Consider the following 22,193-nt stretch of genomic DNA (forward strand, 5'->3'; position numbering starts at 1 on the left):
TGAATTTCTGGCTGGATGCATTCCTCTTACCCTATCCCAATGTTGAGCCCAAAGGGCCAAGGCAAAGTTCTCTCCTTTCTTGCCAACTGCAGGTCCCTGCATGAGATCCCCACCTATCCCTCCTCTGGCCACAGCCTCTGTCCTTTTCTCCTCTCAGCCTCCTGCTTCCATCCTGCTTGGACTCCAGCCTCTTCTTCCTTCCTTCAAGTTTCTCTGCACCTCCCACTCCATGTCATCATGGCCCAAGCACTGGGCTTGTAGGAAAAAGGCATAGAGCCGAGGTCTGCAAGTTGTTCTGGAGGAGTCCAAAGATCCCTGAGAAAGCCAGCTGGGAAGGGGCATGAGCACAACCACCACCACTTCCCAGCAAGCAGTAGTGGTGGCAAGCAGTGGCAAGGCAAGAGAGGCAAGGTGGGGAAGATCTGGGGCACCCCTAAAACATTGAGAGCCCATGCTCCTGCCCCCCTCCACAACACCACTGCTGCTCACACAGTGCAGAAATTAAGGTGACCCCCTTAACTTGCCATTTCTACACTCTGAAAATTGTAACCACCTGAATTCGCATTTTAAACCTAAGATTGTTTTTAATACTTGTTAAGACTTGACATGACACTTGGTTTAGAAAACTGAACCAAGGTGAATTCTGGGTGTTGAATCTGGAAATCCTAAATAATCTTCCGAACATAATAGCATCAGGAACTCCTGTGTAAAGACAGAAAGAAACACCAAAGACCATGGGCATGAGGCATGTCTGCCATTCATTTATTGAAGTGAAATAGATGTTCCAGAAGGGGATTTTTATTTATTTATTTTTTTACAACTCCAGCTTACAAGACTGAAAGATCAAACATCTTATCACACATGATGAAAAATCCCGTCTTGTGGCACCTGGAAGATTCAAGTGTATTTCAGGATTATCATTCCTAGGCAAGAGCCTACTTCATCAAATTCATTAAATGGACAGAGAAGACGTTGGAGGAAAATACTAGGGAATGTGCAAATTGATTTGGGTACAAATTGATTTGTACCCGAATCTAGCTGATTTGGGTGATTCGGAGACAAAACAAATCACCCCTGTGGTCCATTGGCTAGATTCAAGTACAAATCGATACGTGCCTGATTCAATTCAAATTGACTTGAGATACGGATCCCTCCTAATAATTCCCCAAGATTCCCAGCTTTCAATTTAAAAAAAAAGCTAAGCTCTAGCCCTTGTAGAAGTGAAGTTATGGAGCAAAATGTGTGGTCACTATTTTTCAAGTGTTTGGATTCTTTGGTGTATAATAACTTTCCCTCAATGAATCGCTATGAGGATTCATTACACACTTTCATTTCTTCTATTCATTTTGACTGTCTTTTTGACAGTGCCAACTGTCAACTGCCATGTGCCAACTACACCCCACTCCCACACACACGGCAGTGGGGTACTACTCCGTTTATGTTCTAGGATTGTTTTCAAGTGTTTAGGCTCTTTGGTGTCTAATAACCTTTCCTCATAATGAAGAATCTAAAAATTCCTAAAATATAAACTGAGTACCCAGTTGCTTGTGGGTTGGGGGGTAGTTGGAACATGGGATGCCACTAATTCCCCACCCCCACTTGCAAAGCAGTGGGGTCAAAATTTTGGGTCCCGAAATGGAAAATGGAAAATTTCCATTTGGGGTATAATGGAATATAGGAACATAGGAAGCTGCCATATACTAAGTCAGACCATTAGTCTATCTAGCTCAGTATTGTCTTCACAGACTGGCAGCGGCTTCTCCAAGGTTGCAGGCAGGAATCTCTCTCAGCCCTATCTTGGAGAAGCCGGGGGTGGGGGGGACTTGAAACCTGCTCTTCCCAGAGCGGAATACCTTACAGTGCTCACACTTCTAGTCTCCGTTTGCAAATGCAACCAGGGCTGACCCTGCTTAGCTAAGGGGACAAGTCATGCTTGCTACCATGAGACAAGTATCGCTTCACGTTGGGGGGAAAGGGGTGGCCTAGTGCGGTGTGGGGTTGGTGGTAGTTCCCAAGTGGGGCAAGGAAGCTACCAGAATTTTTTCAAAGGATTTGGGCAGAAGGCTGATTTTTGGTGATTTGTTGATGGATCTAAGGTTTTTTCCCCATAAGGTGTAATGGAGGTTTCAGCAGCCCCATAACTGCATTTGCGGGGCACTAGGGTGGCCCAGAGCAAGTGGCGGTGTAGTGAACAGAGGGGGCCAGCCACTCCCATGGGGTTGCTAACCCATGGGGTACAGGGTTCTGTTGTTTCTGAGGTGTTCTGAGTGTAGATTCTCTGGTAGCAAATGAGAGTGGATTCATGGTTTGTATTGAAAATCACACCCACCTGCCCCCCACACCCACCTGGGCACTTCTCCACTTCAATCTAGTCCAGTGTTTCTCAACTGCCGGTCCGTGGACCAATGCCAGTCCGCAAGGTGTTGGGTACTGGCCCGTGAGGCATCACTAATAAAAATCACACACACACACCACACAAAAAAACCCCCAATTTCAGAATCGGGCCAGCGGGAACTGTTGCCGCTGGGAGCTCTTCAGCGCTCATTTCTAGGCAGCCCGCCCTTGCGTCTGGATAATGTTCATTTCGCTTCCTTGAAATGAACGTTATCCAGCAGTGAGGGCTCCAGAGAGCTCCTGCCGGCCCAAAATTTTTTTTGGGGGGGTGTGCCTGGGGGGAGGCGAGGGGGGCAATCCCTTTAGTAACTGCTGGTCCTGGAAGCTGCGCACTAAGGATATACCGGTCCATGACTCCAAAAATGTTGAGAAACACGGATCTAGTCCATTGGTAACAACGTTCAAATCATTGTAAATGGCACACTCAAATGAACACAAATAATATACGAATTAACTTAAAGATTGGCCCAGCCCCTTCAGGAATACATTTCCCTGAGGTCCAAATCACTCTGCTGACTGGAGAAGGGACACTGGAGTTGGGGCAGATGCAGAATGAGGCCCGGTGTCTGGGAGTGGCTGGAGCTCTTGGAAGATGTAATTCACAGGAAGACTTCAGTGGAGATATACCTGATACATAGAAAACACAGAAATGGAAGTGTATGAAATCCAGTAAAAAAGATTCAACTCTTATTTTCAATGCTAGACCTTAGATTTTGGGGTTTTTTGGTCTTTTATGCTGCGTTTTTCTGTCATACTGGAGCTCTGGGGTCTTGCTGTGGGGGAAGGTTTGGGGGGGTGGAAGAGATAGAGTGGGTCAGGGCTGAGAGAGGGGGAGGGCACACGTGTGATGACACTCAACTTACTTCCAAATCACCTTAATGCTACTTCAAACTCTTAATGTACTTTCAACTTACTTTCAGGACTCCTAGAATCCCAGCTGGGCTTCCCGGCCGGCACCCACAACTGACTCATTGAGTGGCGGGGACAACAGGCTGCTGGCGGTTTGCCTCGGAAGCCCTGCATGGCGTTGTAGCAAGAGGCTTTTAGCCTTTTGAATTTTGACCGGATCTGCGACAAGGTCTGGTGGAATCCTTGTTGCTCAAGGCCGCGAAGCACCTTCATAGAGATGGCCTCCGAGGGGAGGCATGAGCTGCCCATGAATTGAGGGGCATTTTGTTTTTGCCACAGCAGGAAACCGAGCATATTCTCAACTTCCTGACTTCCTTGATGAGCCAGTATTGCCTGTTTCTGGCCGCCATTTTTTCAAGGAATGGTGCAGTTGCACTAAGATGACCTCCCTTCTAGACAGCCTAGTGCAAGGAGAAACTCCCTGCGCAAAGCAGACTACAGCCGGAACTATACCCCGCTCACATGAATGCAGAGGCTCATATTGCGTGCTGTGGGAGCTCTCGGGTTCATGTTCTCCTGCCAGCCGGGTTTTGATTGATTTTAATTGGCCTCTGAAATCCCTCTGTGCTGTTATAACAAATTAAAGTTGTTCTGTAAAACCAGGCTGGTAGAAGATGGGATAAGCCACCATAATATTGTGGCAGGCAATGTATGCAGTGACATCTGTGATGAATTTACTTAACTCCAGCCCGCTGATTGCACAGGAACAGGGAGACGTGGTTAGGGGGAAGGGAAGCGGCACTACGGAGGCAGACCATTGGTCTACCTGGCACCGTCATCACACCCAATGTATCCCCGTTGCTCCGGATTGCACAAAGAAGAAAAGATTGAACTGCATTCCCCACTGCTGGCAGATTTGCACAAGAGCACCGATTTTTTTAAAAAAATCGTTGCCGAGTCAGTGGGTCCACCCCACCCCTCCGCAACCCTATTGGCCTGAACTGGAGGAGGAGGGGGAGGCATAAAATGCAATTCTAGTGGAGTATGGACACACACACACACACCCCAGTTTGGAAAACCCAACACAGCATTTGGATATGGATGGGCAAAATGGGCATAATGCACAGAGGAACTGATTGATAAACGCTGTACTTGCGATTTCAATCCGCTGCCTCATACCACTGTACTTTGCAACACTTTAACCAGCACAAATCTCATAGTCCAGAAAATGCCCAGGCGTAACCATTCGGGACTTTAAAGATGAGGAGTATCTTGAACTGGACCCAGAAACAAAGTGAGAAGCCAAAGGAGATAGAACAAAAAAGGAGTCATATGCTCCACCTAAATGGTGCCCGACATTCAACATTGGCGGATAACCTACCTAAGTCAACAGTAGGCGAACTTGGGTGGGTGGAGTCAGCTTTTTGAGCACAGAATGGAAGTGCCCCTAGCCCTTGCCCACTTATGGAAAGCACTGGAGAAAAGAGCTTCTCAAAACAAGTAGCAGTTTAATATGTCACAGGTAGTTCTGCAGGCAAGAAACTAAGCATATTGAGGACCTTGAAGGCTCATGGTGAGAACTGCCAAGAGGGAAGGGAAGGAGAAACCCCAGACTATGCCGAAGGTCAGGGAGTCATCCATAGTCTCTGAAAGAAGGCTCATGGAGAAGAGTTTCTTACATGTAAGAACTACATTTCATAAAAGCTACTGGCACTTAAGGATCCAGATGAAAATTTGGTGAGAGGACAAAGCGTTTTCCAGCATCTCTGAAATCTGGATTATGATGTCTGGATTTTGTAGACTCCTAAGCATTAGGAGTTAAGTACCAAGTGAGAACACTGCTTCAAAAGCTTTTGGGTACTTTCCAGACTGTGTTCAAAAAGCCATTTATTGAGGGGGGTTGTGGGTACCACCTTTCCCTCCCCAAAAACCTGTCCCATCAGCACATCATTTATTTACAAGGGTCACCTCCATGTCTGGTGCTTTACACAGAAGGATAAGATTGTTCCCTGCCCCAGGGCCTTCACAATCCAAAATCTATGCACTCATACGACCCAGCAAATGCATTCACAGTTTACTTACTGTATAAGATTGTCCCAGCCAGCCACCACCCAACAGAACTACGCCTAGGATTACTCCTATAATGAGTCCGACGGGCCCTGAGAATGAAATGGGACAAACATTAACTCCGACAGGCAGTGACTCTCTAAGGCCTCAGGTGGAGATCTTTATCTGGAGGTGCTGGACACTGAACCTAGGACTTCAGATATGCAAGCCACTGAATATTTGTGAGATGTTGCCTCTGCCCTCACACTTAAGCTAAAACAATAAACTGAGACTCCAATGGGAAATAAGCTGCCCTTCCCAGAGTCACCTACAGAGTTAGCAGGAGAAGCAAGAAGAGCCACCCACCCATCCCCGTTCTCTTCCCTGTCCTTAAAGCCCATAGCTCAGCAGAAAGCATTACAAGAATCTTGCAGAGCAGAAGTTGGAGGAGGAGCCTCTTCCCACTGTGGGCCATCATGAGAATGGCCTCCCCCTGTGATCTCATTTGGGGAACAAAGCAGGGCCTCCTCTGCTGTGGCCTTGATATTAGGGAATCTTCTCTTCAGGAAAGTCTATTAGAGTTCAGAGAACCTGGTGATGCCTCTGTCCTTTAAAAGATCTTGGGGACTTTCCACAATTGTTTTTATGACCACAATAAAATGTATCTGTGGACCATGCAATGTTCCTGTTTTGAGATATTTTCTATACTTTCTCTCAACATAAAGCAGGGTGGATCCAGCAGAGGGTGCCAGAGCATCCCCTTTGAACATTCTTGCTCTGCTGGAGTGACTCCGAGTCTTGGGGAGATGGGGGGGGGGAGAGAGTACCTGGTGCCACAATCTCTGCTGACTGGAGGTGCCTGAACTAGGGATATGCATGGAACTTGTTTGGCAAGTTCAGTTCCAGTTCCAGCCATACCAGTCCTGGTCTGGTTTAACCACCGAACCAGATCGAACCAGTTTGGGGCAATGTTTCTAAAGGGGAATCCGCTGAGGATTTCCCTTTACAAACAAAGGAGGATTCCCTAAGGGGGGGAGCGGCAAGAGGGGAATTCACCTTTCTGCCCCTGGTGGGGACGGTGGCAGGGGGGTTCCTTTCACACACACACCCCGCTGGCCTCCTCAATAGCAGCCTGGGCCAGTTTGTGATCTTTTTTGTGACCTCTGCACATGTGGAGGCAAATTGCATGGCCACGCTCATCACCGCTGCACATGTGCAGAGGTCATGAAAATGGCCCAGGCTGCAGATGCCCTGGGCTGCTATTGGGGAGGCTGGCAAGGGAGTTAGAGGAACCCCGCCACTGCCACCTCAGTGGATTCCCCATTATAAGCATTACCCAGAACCAGTTCAGACCAATTCTGTTCAAACTGGGGCTGGTCCAGTTTGAACAGTCCGAACTCAGACCGTTTGAACCAGGCTAGTTAGCACACCCCTAGCTGGAGTGGACTTGGAAGGGCAGGAGGACAGCTCTCCCTCCCTCCCGGCTGAGCCAGATCCTAGTGCCAAGGTGGCCATGCACACATGACTCACCTCGGCACAGAGGTATGTTGGCTGGAGGGAGAAAGAGAGAGAGATTTTCACTTTTCCTTCCAGTCCCCATGCATGCTTAGGAGTGACACAGCAGGAGCAGCATGCAAACGGCAACAAAGTGGGAGGACACACACACACACAATAACTGCTGGAGGGAGTTGCTCCTCACTTGTGGATTTTAGTGTAAGTTGCCCTTCAGGCTATATTCTGACGATCATCCATTACAATTCCTTTCCTCCCCCCTTCCAAGTCTGCTACTTTTTATAAACCTTTCAAAGGAGTTCACGGGTACTAGAAAATCTCCAGTAATACTCCCCCCACCCTGGTTTCCTTTTCACTGACTGAGCTGCCACAGTTTGCAGCAACATAGAAGGAAGATAGAGAGACTGGGGAAGAACAGGGGAAGAGGAAGAAAGAAAACAGAAGAAAAGAGGAAGGGAAGAGGCAAAGTGGGTCAGAGCAAAGAGTCAGCATCCTGTTTCTAACACTGGCTAGCAAAACGGTTCTGGGAAACCTGTAGCAGGGCACAAAGTCAACTGCTCTCCTCAGATGCTCGTTTCCATTTAGCTGTTGTGATGAATAGCCATTGATAGGCCTACTCTCTGTGAATTTGGTTTATCGCCATTTAAAAGTCACCTAAGCTGTGACCATCGTCATGTCCTCCATGAAGTGATGAGGATGAGGTACTGTGTTGCATAAAGTCTTGTGAACGTATGTCTTTTAATTATATATTCTATATGAAAAATTATCTCTTTTATGATAAAAGCATTTCCTGTGGCACCCCCTGTAATTTCCTGCTGGATCCGCCCCGTCCCTCCCCATTCATGGTGGCTATATCCATGGGTGAAAATTCACCATCCAGACCCTGCCAAGGACTACACGTTCTACCTTGCAAAGGACCGTCCACTCCTGCAGGCCCAGCAGTCTCTCCCTCCCAGGCCTGGTCCAGAGGCTCCTGCAGGCCATCATGTTCCACATGGCACCGGTAGCAATCCCTGTCCTTGGGGTCAACCTTAAGACTGATCCGGGTGTAGTAAGTTCCATCCGAGTTGGGGCTGGTAATTTCACGGAAGGTGTCCTGCGTCCAGACTTCCCCATCCTTCTTCCAGTTGATGTCGATCTCCTTGGGGTAGAAGCCATGGACCCAGCAGACAAGAGTTTCCATGTTGTCAGAGCTTGCTTTGCGTGTCACCTTCACTGTTGGACCCTCTGCAAAAATGACATAATTGATCGGGATGTGCACAAATCAGTTTTTTAAAAATTGATTTGTGCCCTAAAAAAATCACCTCTGATTTGTTTTGTACGCAAATCTACCCCCTCCAAATCACCCCAGATTTGATTTGTATTTGCTTTGATTTGATTCAGATATGGACTGACTCTGACCACTTAACAAAGTCCTAGGGGCACCACATCTGGGTGGTGGGTAGGTCCCCATGGGTGCTACCTACAGTCCATATTCCAAGGCAGTGGGACACTTGGTTGATTTTTAATGATTTTTTTAAAAAAGTTTTTACTGATTTTGAACATTTCCACCATAGGAAACAATGGGGGTTCAAAGTTGCCATATCCCAACCCTAACATGGATCCCCAGCTTTCATTAAAAAACAAACAAACCCCTAAGCTCTAGCCCTTGTAGAAGTGGAGTTATGGAGCAAAATGTACAGTCATTATTTTTCAAGTGTTTGGATTCTTTGGTGTATAATAACTTTTCCTCATAATGAATCCCTATGAGGATTCATTGCACACGTTCATTTCTTCTGTTCATTTTGACTGTCACTGGACAGTGCCAACTGTCAACTGCCATGTGCCAACTACACACCTCCCACACCTGCAAGGCAGTGGGGTACTCATTTTAATTTTTAGGAATATTGAAATGTTTAGATTCTTTGGAGTCTAATAACTTTTCCTCATAATGAATCCCTATGAGGATTCATTATACTTGTTTCTTCTGTTCATTTTGACTACCATTGGACAGTGCCAACTGTCAACTGCTATGTGTCAACTATACTCGCCACACACACACACACACACACACACACAGGTTTATTTTTTTAGGAATTTTTGAAGTGTTTAGATTCTTTGATGTCTTCATTACACACCTTCATTTCTTCTGTTCATTTTGACCCTACTGCTTTGCAGGTGGGAGTGGGGAATTAGTTGCATCCCTTGTGCCAACTACCCTGTAACCCGCAAGCCACTGGGTACTCAGTTTATTTTTTAGGAATTTTTGAGGTGTTTAGACTCTTTAGTGTGTAATGAATCCTCATAGGGATTCATTATGATGAAAGGTTATTAGCCACCAAAGAGCCTAAACACTTGAAAAAAAATCCTAGAATATAAACTGAGTAGTACCCTACAGCCTTGCGGGTGGGAGTGTAGTGTAGTTGATACATGGTAGTTGACAGTTGGCACTGTCGAAAAGACAGTTAAAATGAATAGAAGAAATGAAGGTGTGTAATGAATCCTCATACGGATTCATTGGGGGGAAGTTATTATTATACACCAAAGAATCCAAACCCTTGAAAAATAGTGACCATGCATTTTTCTCCATAACTCCACTTCTACAAGGGCTAGAACTTAGCTTTTTTTAAAAAAATGAAAAGTGGGAATCTGGTGGAATTAATAGGAGGGATCTGAATCTCAAATCAATTTGAATCCAATCAGGCACGATTCGATTTGTACCGGAATCCAGCCAATGGACCACAGGGATGATTTGTCTCCAAATCACCCAAATCAGATTTGCACATTTGCACAAAACTGATTTGTACCCGAATCAATTTGCACATCCCTAATAACTGAGCTGTTTTCATGCAGCAGCTCCCAACTGGCTGGCAGGGGGATGCTGCAGTCTAATCGGAGGAAGGGTCTCCTTCACTTTATGCTAAATGGGGGAAGCATGACATTTTTGAATGCTCCCCCCATTTAAATCCAAATTAAGGAGAGCTGGTCTTGTGGTTGCAAGCATGACTTGTCCCCCTAGCTAAGCAGGGTACACTCTGGTTGCATTTGAATGGGAGACCACGTGAGCACTGGAAGATATTCCCCTTATGGGGATGAAGCCGCTCTGGGAAGAGCAGAAAGTTCCAAGTTCCCTCCCTGGCTTCTCCCAAGATAGGGCTGAGAGAGATTCCTGCCTGCAACCTTGGAGAAACTGCTGCCAGTCTGTGAAGACAATCCTGAGCTAGATAGACCAATGGTCTGACTCAGTATATGGCAGCTTCCTATGTTCCTAAGGAGGAAATGAGAAGATAAGGGAGGAAAGTGCTAGCCCAGTTCTGAGTTTCCTGTGCTAGTTTTCTGTTCGTAGAAAGTTGTTTTTTTTAGAGTAATCTCCAAGTTTGAATATTTCCTCCCTCAATTGCATTCTGAAGTGTTACAGCCTCAGACTTTCCCCACCTGCATCAAGGGTGGTTTGGCTCTTCAGTCCGGGAAGGAAATGGAGGAGATTGTCCCACATCCCCCCACTCGCCTCTGTTTTCACCCCTACTACTAATACTTATATACCACTTTTCAAGAGAAGTTTTGAAGGTGATTTACATAGAATGAATGAATGAATGAATGAATGAATGAATGAATGAATAAATAAATAAGAAAGAAAGATGGTTCTTCGTCCGCAAAGGGAAAGAGAATCCAAATCCAAAAGGGAATCCTAAGTAGACACCAGCAACAGCCACTGGAAGGATGTTGGGTTGGGGTTGCTCTTACCTCTCCTCTGCAGCAGCTCCTCCTTCCCATGGTCCAGGAGTTTCAGCAGCACCTCAATGCATTCATTCTCTAAATAAAACGTCCCCTGCTGGATATCGGCCCTGTTAGTATCCCACTCTCTTTTGATGACGTTTGCTTCATCACACTCTGCTCTCCAGATGCTGGCCTCCTTGTCAAAGGTGATGAAGTCCTTTCCATCGTAGCTGTATTCCCGAAATCCTCTGGTGTGCCCATCTTTGCTCAGCTCACAGCCATACATTTTCTGCACCGTGTGAAACCCTGAGAGAGACACATGAAAGTAGTGTCAGAAGAAGGGTAGATCAATCAGCGTGCTTGACTCAGATGTAATAGCCAGGGGAATTGCTAGGTAGTTCCCAGGTCCACAGGGATCAGATGGACAGTTCCCTCGCCTCTCTTTTAACAATGAAACTCAATCTTGACACATACACCCCAAGAACAATTACTGTTCTAAAAAGTATGTTTATTAACCATATTGAAGTTATAAAACAATAATATTAAATATTTTAATATTTAATATTTTAGCAGTTTCCCCCAAGTCCTGCTATGCTGCCTCATCATGATGGAGGATATTCTTGGGAGGGATGAGCGAAATATGCCGAGAGGTATACTCCCAGTAGGTTACCCAAAGCGTGAAGGTCATCCCAGCTGCCCAGCTAAAGCAAGCAGGCACCTATATTGGGCAGCAGCGATATAGGAATCTAATGGAGGTGGACAATCACTCCAGTGACAATGACAAAGGCATCATTTCATACTGCATGGGAGAAGGCTGTGGTAAACCACTCCTGTATTTTACCAAGAAAACCACATGGTTAGACAAAATGGAATGATTGTTGATGTAGTGCCAGATGATGGGCCCCTCAGGTCGGATGGTACTCAACATGCTGCTGAGGATCTCTCAGAGTACCGATGGTGTTTATGATGTGATTAGACTACAGCCTTTTGGACGTCTAGCAGCTGATGTTGCCACATGGGGAAAAAGATTCCAAAGCTGCAAAGACAGAATTACAATGGGAACGTGGAACATAAGAAGCATGAATTTGGGAAAGCTCAACAGAGTGAAAGATGAAATGAATCGACCACAGATTGACATCTTGGGCATCAGTGAATTAAAATGGACTGGAACTGGACACTTTCAGTCAGGAAATCATACCGTTTACTACTCAGGAGGCTAGAAACAAAGAAGGAAGGTGTTGCTTTCATAGGAAGGATGAAGCAATGACAGTACTTGGGTACAATGCAGACAGTGACCAACTAATATCAATTAGATTTCGTGGACAACCCTTTAACACGACGGTTCATCAGGTCTATGCCCCAACGACTGATGCAGAAGAAGAGGAAGTTGATGAGTTTTATGCTCAAGTTCAGTCTGAAATTGACAGAACATGCAAGCAACATGTGATGCTGGTGGTTGGAGACTGGAATGCCAAAGCTGGAAAAGGTAAGGAAGAAAACACAGTCGGCCTATATGGCCTAGGAAACAGAAAAGAAGCAGGAGAACGACTTATTAGTTTCTGCCAAGCCAATGATTTCTTCATTGCCAACACATTCTTCAAAGTGGTGCCTATACACATAGACATCACCAGATGGAGTACATAGAAATCAAATTGATTACATTACTGGTGCAAGGAGATGGAAGAGCTGTGATAACAGCAAAGACTTGCCCAGGGGCCGATACTGGAACAGATCACGAACTGCTCATGTGCAGGTTCCAAGTCAAGCTAAAGTGGAAAAACAAAGCTATCCAGCTTCCACGATATGATCTTGAGAATGTACCCACCATTTTCAAGGAGAACATCCAGGATACCCTAGAAGATATTCCCTATACAGTGGACCCTCGACTTACGAAATTAATCCATTCCGAATACACATTCGTAGGTCGAAAAGTTCGTAAGTCGAAAAGCGGTTTCCCATAGGAATGCATTGGAAACGGATTAATTCGTTCCGGAGCCTAGGAAAAAGACCCAGACACCCAGTTTTTTGTGCAAAACTCTTTATCAAGTGCACTTTAAAGGCATGCAAACTGCACAGCAACATTACTTTTCAACAATAAACATTTACAACAGCACTTTATCATTTTTTGGGACCTGATGCAGGTCACTTCAGGGCACTTTAAAGGCTGGCAGGCACACTCAACATGCCTCAGCCAACATTTTAAAGCATTACGGTACACACCTCAGCAACGACCACATTATCAAAGTGCTCCAAAAAATATTCGGAAAAATTCGTAAGTCGAGGAAACCGCATCTAAAACTGCCAACGGTTTTCCGTTCAGATGTCAAAAAATTCGTAAGCGTGCGGCCACTTTTTTCGTTCGTAAGTCGAAAAATTTGGATGTCGAGTAGTTCGTAAGTCGAGGGACCACTGTACTTGCAAGAACCTCTAGTACGGGAAGATGAAGTTAGATCAGCACTCCAGTCATCACCAAGTCAGAAGGCTACCGGAATTTATGAAATAGCTACAGACATATGGCAGGCAACAGCAGAAGAATACGTCAAGGCTCTAAGCAAACTATGGCAGCAAATTTGGAGAATGGCACAGTGGCCAACAGATTGGAAGAAGTCAGTCTACATACCCAAACAATGAAAGGAGACTTAACAGATTGTGCAAACCATCACACAATATGCTTAATTTCATATGCTAGCAAAATAATGCTCACACTCATCCAATGCAAATTAGAGCCCTACGTTGAAAGGGAAATGCCGGATGTTCAGGCTGGTTTCAGAAAAGGCTGAGGAACAAGAGACATCATTGCTGATGTACACTGGATAATTGAGAAAGCCAAACAATACCAGAAAGAAGTCAATATGTGCTTTATTGACTATAGAAAAGCCTTTGATTGCGTTGACCATGTCAAGTTGTGGAATATCCTTAGGAAAATGGGCATCCAACAACATCTCATTGTTCTCATGAGAAACCTATACACAGGACAGGAAGCCGTAGTCCAGACAGAACATGATGAAACAGACTGGTTCCAGATCAGCAAAGGAGTAAGAAAAGGCTGTATACTTTCTTCTTCTTTATTCAATTTATATGCTGAACATATATTGAAAGAAGCTGGATAGAAAGAAGATGAGTGTGGTTTTTAAGTTGAAGGAAGGAACATCAATAACCTGCACTACGCTGACGACACCACTCTGATAGCTGAGAATGTGGATGATCTGCAAGCTCTAGTAATGAAAGTCAAGGAGCACAGTGAAAAAATGGGACTACAACTAAATGTAAAGAAGACTAAACTAATGACAATGGGTACAGCAACCAGCCTCAGAATTGACAATGAAGACATTGAAGTGGTGGATAGCTTCTGCCTTTTAGGATTGATCGTCAACAGTAAAGGAGCCAGCAGTCAAGAAATACGCTGCTGACTAGCACTCTTTCTGTTCACAAGGGAAATGAAAGGCTTGACATGGGAGCATGGCCAGCAGCCAGCTTAGGGTTTGGTGCCCCAGAGACAGAGACTCAGTCTTGAATGGACCAAGCAACCTTGACTGGTAGGAGCTCTACCACTGGAAGGTCCACCTTGGAGGAGAAGGCTCCCCTGCTGCCCCCATTGTACAAATTATCATGGACAAAGGAACTAGGGACCATGTCAGGCCACCATCTATTCAGCATGGACAAAGGGAATATCATTCCCAGGAATGGCTGAGTATGCAGATTGGGAACAACAGAGCCCTCTTGTCCTGGTCATGAGCTGAATAGGACACCTTGCCCACATGCTTTCCAAACTCCTGCCACCTATCCTGAACAGGAGGTTACAACTCCATTTCCCCACTGTTGAAAGATTGACTCTACCTGATGTCTCTAGACATCTGAATCTGGACAGACCCTATAAAAGGTGTTATCCTGGCCCAGTTGATTGTCTCATCTCTCTGCTGTTAGCATGATCGCTCTCAGAGCACGGTCCTTGATCAGTCACATGGGGAGGCAATAAGGCCTGCTGTTGTTGTGGGGATCCGGAGGCATCAGCTGCAAGGTCACTACTCTAGAAGATCTTTCCACCAGTAGCTCACCCATCACTTTTTAAAACAGAGTGTGCAGGAGTTACGAGTACAGTTAGAGGGCGGTTACTCCTGGACTGCTGCTGCTGCCTCCACTGTACCTGGAAGTTGTCTTGTTGCTGGGCATGAGGGCTTCTGGCTGACTCCTCCACTGAGCCCAGAAACAAACCTATTTAGCATGAACTTCAACCACAGGCAGCTTTACAGAGCCCACCATAGGTGGGATAGCCCTGAAGAACAGGAAGTCCACCAGCTCACTCCCCAAGGACTATGGCGATTGTGGGGAGGTCTTCCTTGGCCCCCTGCCACTCAGGGCTGGATAAAGGGATTTTGGGGCCTACTGCAAAATGAGGTTTGTGGGGGCCCCTCTTTTTTGGTAGCACTACAGGCCAATGTTCCCTCTAACAGGGATTCCGAAACGTTGACTACAACTCCCAAAATCCCCAGCTGCAATGGCTTTTGCTTGGGGGTTATGGGAGTTATAGTCCACAACATTTGAGAATCCCTGTTAGAGGGAACACTGCTACAGGCACCCCCAAAATTTGGGGGGATGACTTTTTCTACAACTCTTCCCGCCCCAGGGACAGCAAGCAGCCCCCACAGACACACTCACCCTAGCCATGCCCACCCCAACAGCCACACCCAGGTGTCTTGTTGGACAAACTGAATATGAGCCAGCAATGTGAGGCAGTCTTAGGCTGCATTAACAGAAGCACAGTGTCCAGTAGGGGTGTGCATGGAACCGGCTGGCCCGGTTCGAGTCCGGACTAGACTTGAAGCAGACCAGCCAAGTTCGGTCTGACTCCATCGACCCCCCGCCCCGGTCTGGTTCAGTCCGGGGGGCGTTCATGAAATTTATTTATTTATTTTTAAAATAAAGAAAAAATATCTGTAGCCCCTTTGGGGGGCTTTCTGTAGGCCGTGGGGGGTGTGTGTGTCCACGAAGGTTGCCCCTCCCCCTGCCGGCCTCTGAAATCACCACTACGGCTGGGTAAAGGGACTATTTTCAGCCTGTTTGGACCTCCGTAACTGCACGCGACGGCCATTTTGGCTGCCGCTGTGCATGCATAAATGGCCCCTGCGAGGCCTGGCATAACCCACGGCCTCACAGAGGCCATTTGTGCATGCATGGTGGCCATTTTGGAAAAAACAAAATGGCCAGTGCGCATGCGCAAATGGCCTCCTCAAGGCTGTGGGCTGTGCCAGGCTTCTCAGAGGCTATTTATGCATGTGCGGCGGCCAAAATGGCTGCCACGCGCAGTTACGAAGGCCCCGACGGGCCAAAAATAGTCCCTTTACCCGGCCACAGCGGTAATTTCAGAGGCTGGCAGGGGGAGAGGGAACCTTTGTGGACAGCCTCGGAGGCTTCATCAGGAGGAGAAAGGGAAAGAGGCAGAGGGGCCCGCAAGCCTGTCAGCTCTGGCTCTGCTAAGTCAATTGAAATCTCAACCTGCTCTCCCTGCTCTGAGTCTTCATCTGAGGAACCCTCCTCCACGACCCCCATGGCGGTCATCACAGATGCTGAAAAAAACATCATCTCATACTTCACAGGAGGCGGCGATGGTAAACCCCTCCTGTATCCTACCAAAGAAAACCACATGACTCTGTGGTCACCAGGAGTTGACACCGACTAGACGGCACACCCTTAGACTTTCATTCAATCACTTAATGGTGCAGCGGGGAAGCAACTTGCCTAGGGAGCAAGAGGCAATGGTAAACCCCTCCTGTATTCTACCAAAAGAAAACCACAGGGCTCTGCGGTCACCAGGAGTCGACACCGACCCGGCGGCACACTTTACCTTTACCCTAGCTTGTAATGGTGCAATCCAGGAAAATTGTTATTACTCTTAACAGTGCTGGGCTGCTGGCAATATGCTCCTACTTCAATAGCCTTTGTTATTGTTAGTAGATGGAAATCGCCAATACAGACTTGCCACTACCTAGGAAAACAGCTTCCTGTGTTCAATACCCTCCAGCACTGCATTGCTGAAAAATAGGGACATACTTGCTTATTATCATAATGCAAAAACAACTACATTGTGTGGCATCTTAACATGCACTTTAGCATTATAATAAGTTACAACATTATAACAAAACATCACACACACAAGATAGAAATTAGAAAAAAGCAACTATTCAAATCTGTCTTCAGACAACAGGACAAATACACCTCTCTCACAATACAAGTCCTACTCACATTTTATGTTCAACATAAACAACACAACACCAGGAAGTTTTTCACACCCGGTTTTAGTTGGCATCTCCTCCAAAATGGTGATGTGTGTTCATATATCAGCCAAATTTACCCAGAAGTCTCTGAGAGCTATCAGGAAGCACTTCATACATGATTCAGGTTTTTCATTGAGCATTAGAGTGTAGCCCAATTTATATCCGGAGGTTTTTTTTAAAAAAAAAATCCACATTTTGCATGGGTTTGGGGGGGCCACTTCAAATTCGCAGTAAAGCCTCACAGTAAAAAAGCTTTGAACGCAGTAAAGCCTTGCAGTAAAAAAAGCCTGCTGTATGGAAAAGCTCCAGGTACTATATGAGCTCCAGGTACTATAGGAACAAGGACAATCAGACCAAAGAACCCTAAAAATTATTAAAATATCCAACACAGCACACTAATTATATACACTGTAATGGATAAAAACTTTGCTGCGGGGTCCCCCTCCTCCACAACTGAAGTACCTGCAGTAAGCGTAAGTGGCTCATCTTTCACTCACCTGTGCTCTGGTGGTAGAGATTCTGCAGTCTCTGCAGGTAATCGCTGAAGAAGGCTTCATCATCCTGCAACTTGAAGGTAATGCCGTCCCAGTACTGAGGATCTTCTTCAATCACTTTCTCCATCCAGGGGACTCGGGGTACAACACTTCTGGTGGTGTTTCCATAGGAAACAATGAGCTGGTCATCTATGTAGCCTGCACCAGCAAACCAGGATATGCCCTGGATGGGCTCCGACACCCCAGTGTAGAAATACATCATGGAGTGGGTAGAGGAGCCTGCAAAGGACATGAGGCGAGAGTTAGGGGGTATTTGCAGCTGGGGGACTGCAACCAGGGTGGTCCTTCTAAGAGACAGGATGAGGTGGTCACCTCAGGTGTGGGCAGGTGCGATGTGTGCTACCATCGCATAGGCCTCCCTGCCACCCACAGCCACTGGCCTTCCTCACCCCACTCGGGCACACTGTCTATTTTTCCTTCTGTGACGAGAGGAGGGGAGATTTATGTGTTCTTGTTGCTATTTCTTTGTGTATTTTACTTCCAGTCTTACCAATGATAACTTGATAACTGCCACCAGTTATGTCCTCTGAAATATCCAGTAACACAGGAACTCACTTCATATGGGTCTTCAGGTGTGATAACATAGGGTTGTGGGGGTGGGGGTACAAACAGGCACTCTGGGAGACTCCGTTGTTAATTGAACATGGAATAAAGGTGTATCAGTTACCTTTACAGGTGTTTGCTTGCTTCCCTAGTTAATCATAGGGTGAGAGTCTGGGGTTCTTGCCTGGCTGCCCCTCCTCCTTTTGCCCCCTCCTGATTCCATCTGCCTCCCTCACCCCTGGACTGGTTGAGGTGTTGTGGTGCTTTGCAGGACCGAGGCCAAGCCCAGGGCGACTGGGTAGTTTTTTCCCCTGGTTCCAACAGCCGGGCTTTCTAACCAGGACTTATAAGGAAGGAAGCTGCCAGTGGCAGTGGGGCCACCATCGGTGGGGCCGCCGCCAAAGGGGCGACACCAAAGGGGGTCGCCACCTTGGAGGAGTAATGAGGACGAGGGTCAGAATTTTTAGCCTGCTTTTTATATAAGGGGCTCGCCTTTGGAGCTGGATCTTCAGGGTGGGTGTTGAGGGGAGGTTCTGTTGCGGGTGGAGGTCTTGAATTAGATGCAGTGGTTCTCAATGTGTGGGTCCCCAGATGTTGCTGAACTACAACTCCCATAATTCCCAACCAAAGGCCAATGGGGCTGGGGATTATGGGAGTTGTAGTTCAGCAACATCTGGGGACCCACACGTTGAGAACCACTGGGTTAGAGGGTTGCTTTTATTGTACTGAGTTGAGCCAGGCCCGTTTGCAGATATGGGCTCTCCTGAGTGGGATACTGCAGGAGGGGGTGTCCGGTAGTTCTGGGGTGGCTATTGCTGTAGTGGTGGGGAATAGAAGAATTGGCGTAGGCAGAGCAGCTGGCCATTACAGGGGAAGGGAAACTAGTAATTCAGTAACTGTTTCCACTTCCAGCTGCTCTGTCAACTCTCAGGCCTTGGGGAGCAGCTCCAGTTTCCCACAGAGCCTGGCCTTGCTCCTCTGTAATGCCAGGTCAATTCAGAATAAGATCGAGATTGTCCATGACTTGATCATGGACGAGGGAGCTGACCTGGCATGTATAGCCGAGACCTGGTTGGGGGAGGCGAGTGGTCCAGTGTGGGCTCAGCTTCTCTCTCCAGGTTATTCTGTTGTGGAGCAGGTATGGGGAAGTGGGGTGGGGGTGGAGTGGCTGTGGTCCAAAAGAATACCATTTCCCTTACCAGGGCTCCTGTGAGGCAGCTGACTTATATCGAGTGTGTATTTATGAAGCTGGGAACTAGGGATGGGGATTCTGTTGGTGTACTGATCACCCCGCTGCCCAACTGACTTCCTAACTGAGCTGTCCGATCTGGTTGTGGAGTTGGTGTTGGAGTGTCCCAGGCTTTTGGTCCTGGGGGACTTCAATATCCACCTTGGGGCTGGCTTGTCTGGTGCGGTTTCATAGCGGCCATGACAACTATGGGCCTATCCCAACTAGTTTCTGAACCAACTCATGTTGCCGGCCACGCGCTTGATTTGGTCTTCTGTTAGGATCAGGGGGCTGTTCCATGGGCGGGGGATCCGGTGGTTTCTCCATTGTCATGGACGGACCACTACCTGGTTAAGGTTGGTATCACGGCCACAATCCACTCCTGCAGGGGTGATGGACCAATTAGGATGGTCTGCCCAAAAATGCTGCTGGACCCAGTAGGGTTCCAAAAGGCCTTGGAGGGTTTCAAAGTTGGTGCTGCCAGTTATTTTGTCGATGCCCTGGTAGGAACCTGGAATAAGGAACTTGCCAGAGTAGTAGACATGATTGCTCCTAAGTGTCCCTCCAGACCTGCTTCAAAATTGGCTCTCTGGTATACCAAGGAGTTGCAAGAGTTGAAGTGGCTGGGTAGGCGACTGGAGCGCAGGTGGAGGAGAACTCGGCTCAAATTTGACAGGATGCAGCATATGACCCACTTGAGGGCTTACGCGGAGGCAGTGCGTACAGCAAAAAAGAAGTTCTGGTCGGCTCGCATTGCTTCTGCGGGTTCATGTTTGGCGGAGTTATCCCGAGTAGTGAGGAGTCTAATTTTTACCCGTTCTGTTTCTAATCAGATCCTGGAGGTGTTCAGCTGTGATGCCCTCAGTGGGTTCTTTGCGGATAAAATCTCCTGTATTCAGGCCGACTAGGATTCCATTTTTTCTGCAGGGTCTATGGAGGAGGTGTCCAGCAATCCTTCTTGCAGTGTTAGGTTGGCTTACTTTCAATCTGTGATTCCTGAGGATGTGGACAAGCTGCTTGGAGTGGTGTTCTCTGAACCCTTGCCTAACTTGGCTGCTTCGATCTAGCAGGGAGATTATTTGAGGAGGCCTGGTGAATATCATAAATGCATCGCTGAGGGAGGGTAAGGTGCCTCCATACTTGAAGGAGGCAATAATTAGACCTTTTCTCAAGAAGCCTTCCCTGGATCCCTCGGTGATGGATAATTATAGGCTAATCTCTAATCTCCCTTGGGTGGTGGCCAACCAGCTCCAGGCAGTTTTGGAGGAAACTGATTATCTAGACCCATTTCAAACTGGCTTTAGAGCGGGCTATGGGGTTGTCAGCCTTGGTTGGCCTGATAGATGACCTATACCGGGAAATCGACAGAGGGAGTGTGACTCTGTTGGTTCTCTTGGATCTCTCAGTGGCGTTTGATACCATCGACCATGGTATCTTTCTGGGTCACCTGGGAGAGTTGGGAATAGGGGGCACTGCTTTGCAGTGGTTCTGCTCCTATCTCTTGGGCAGATCCCAGATGGTGGAGCTTGGTGACAGTTGCTCTTCTAAACAAGAGCTGTTATATGGAGTCCAGGAAATGCAAAGCGAAACCCATGAACAACCTAGAACAGGTGGTAATGCGAAAAATGCAGAATAACACTAGTAAAGGGTACAAAAATACTCCAAATATAATCTAATCCACAAACTGCAAAAAGCATCGTTCTTGACAGAAGCTGATGTAATGCTTGTGGTGCCAAATAGCTGATGTAATGCTAGTAGTGCCAGTTTGCTTGAAGTAAATCCTCATAGGTGAGAGGTAATCGTCCTGAACGGGGAACTTCCTAGGTAATAGTCCGTTTTGAAATAGTCTTCATCAGAAGTACCAATAATCTGCACATCAATCAAACAAAATGATAAAGTGCCGACAGTGCAAAGTAAGTAATGAAAATGTGTAAAAATTCAACAAAACAAAATCTTATATCTGGAATAGCCTTTGTCTCTTGGAGCAGCACCATCAATTGCCTGCTAGAACATGCTAATCTCCTTAATAAACTACACTCAGCCTTGGAGTTAAATACCCCTCTTCCATCAACTTCTGTCAAGAACAATACCTTTGATTCTGTGGAGTTTTCACCAGCCCACATTGTTTGCATTTACTTGTTTCTGTATTGTTGATGCCTTTTGCAGTTTGAGGATTAGATTATATTTGGAGTATTTTTGTACCCTTTACTAGTGTTGTTCTGCATTTTTCGCATTGCCACATGTTCTAGGTTATTCGCGGGTTTCACTTTGCATTTACTTGACTTGTTATCCATGATCCCCTGTTCTTTATCTTTGTTATATAGAGTCCCTCAGGGCTCCATTCTGTCACCAATGCTGTTTAATATCTACATGAAACCGCTGGGTGAGGTCATCAGGAGATTTGGTGCTGGGTGTTATCAGTATGCTGATGACACCCAAATCTACTTCTCTCTTTCATCTGCTTCATCAGGAAATGGTGTTCATTCCCTAAATGCCTGCCTACAGGCAGTAATGGGCTGGATGAGGGAGAACAATTGAAGCTGAATCCAAGCAAGATGGAGGTGCTCATTGTAGGGGCTCAGAATCTGAGGGATGAGTTAGATCTCCCTGTGCTGTATGGGGTCACACTCCCCCAGAAGGAGAAGGTACGCAGCTTGGGGGTACTCCTGGATCCAGACTTCACCCTGGTATCTCAGGTGGACGCTGTGGCCAAGAGTGCTTTTTATCAGCTTAGGCTGATTCGACAGCTGTGTCCATTCCTTGAAGAGAATGACCTCAGAACAGTGGTGCATCAGCTGGTAACCTCCAAGCTTGACTACTGTAATGCGCTCTACGTGGGGCTGCCTTTGTACATAGTTTGGAAACTTCAGTTAGTTTAAAATGAGGCAGCCAGGCTGGTCTCCAAGACAACTCGGAGAGACCATATTATGCCTGTTTTGAAACAGCTGCACTGGCTGCTGATATGTTTCCAGGAAAATACAAAGTGCTGGTTATTACTTTTAAAGCCTTGAATGGCTCAGGTCCAGGTTACCTTAGAGAGCGCCTTCTGTCTGATCCCCACCGCACACTAAGATCATCTGAAGAGGTCCAGCTCCAGTT

At 46.8% G+C, this 22,193-nt stretch overlaps 1 protein-coding gene across 2 annotated transcripts in view; it reads right to left on the minus strand.

Moving 5' to 3' along the window:
* LOC128347535 (major histocompatibility complex class I-related gene protein-like) overlaps positions 1-22,193 on the minus strand; it is a 32,729-nt gene that overhangs the window by 339 nt on the left and 10,197 nt on the right. Inside the window, exons 3-7 of one of the 2 annotated variants that reach the window (XR_008317586.1) lie at positions 17,267-17,542; positions 10,525-10,803; positions 7,708-8,028; positions 5,326-5,402; positions 2,347-3,021 (exon numbers count right to left, since the gene is read on the minus strand). Coding sequence is in view for 1 of the 2 variants with exons in the window: in XM_053302454.1 (XP_053158429.1) it covers positions 3,007-3,021; positions 5,326-5,402; positions 7,708-8,028; positions 10,525-10,803; positions 17,267-17,542 (968 nt within the window). In the remaining variant the exon portion in view is untranslated. Of the gene's footprint in view, positions 1-730; positions 3,022-5,325; positions 5,403-7,707; positions 8,029-10,524; positions 10,804-17,266; positions 17,543-22,193 lie in introns of those variants that run through there. The other variant, XM_053302454.1, reaches the window with a different exon arrangement.

Source organism: Hemicordylus capensis, chromosome 2 (assembly GCF_027244095.1).
Source record: "Hemicordylus capensis ecotype Gifberg chromosome 2, rHemCap1.1.pri, whole genome shotgun sequence".
NCBI classification, from domain to species: domain Eukaryota; kingdom Metazoa; phylum Chordata; class Lepidosauria; order Squamata; family Cordylidae; genus Hemicordylus; species Hemicordylus capensis.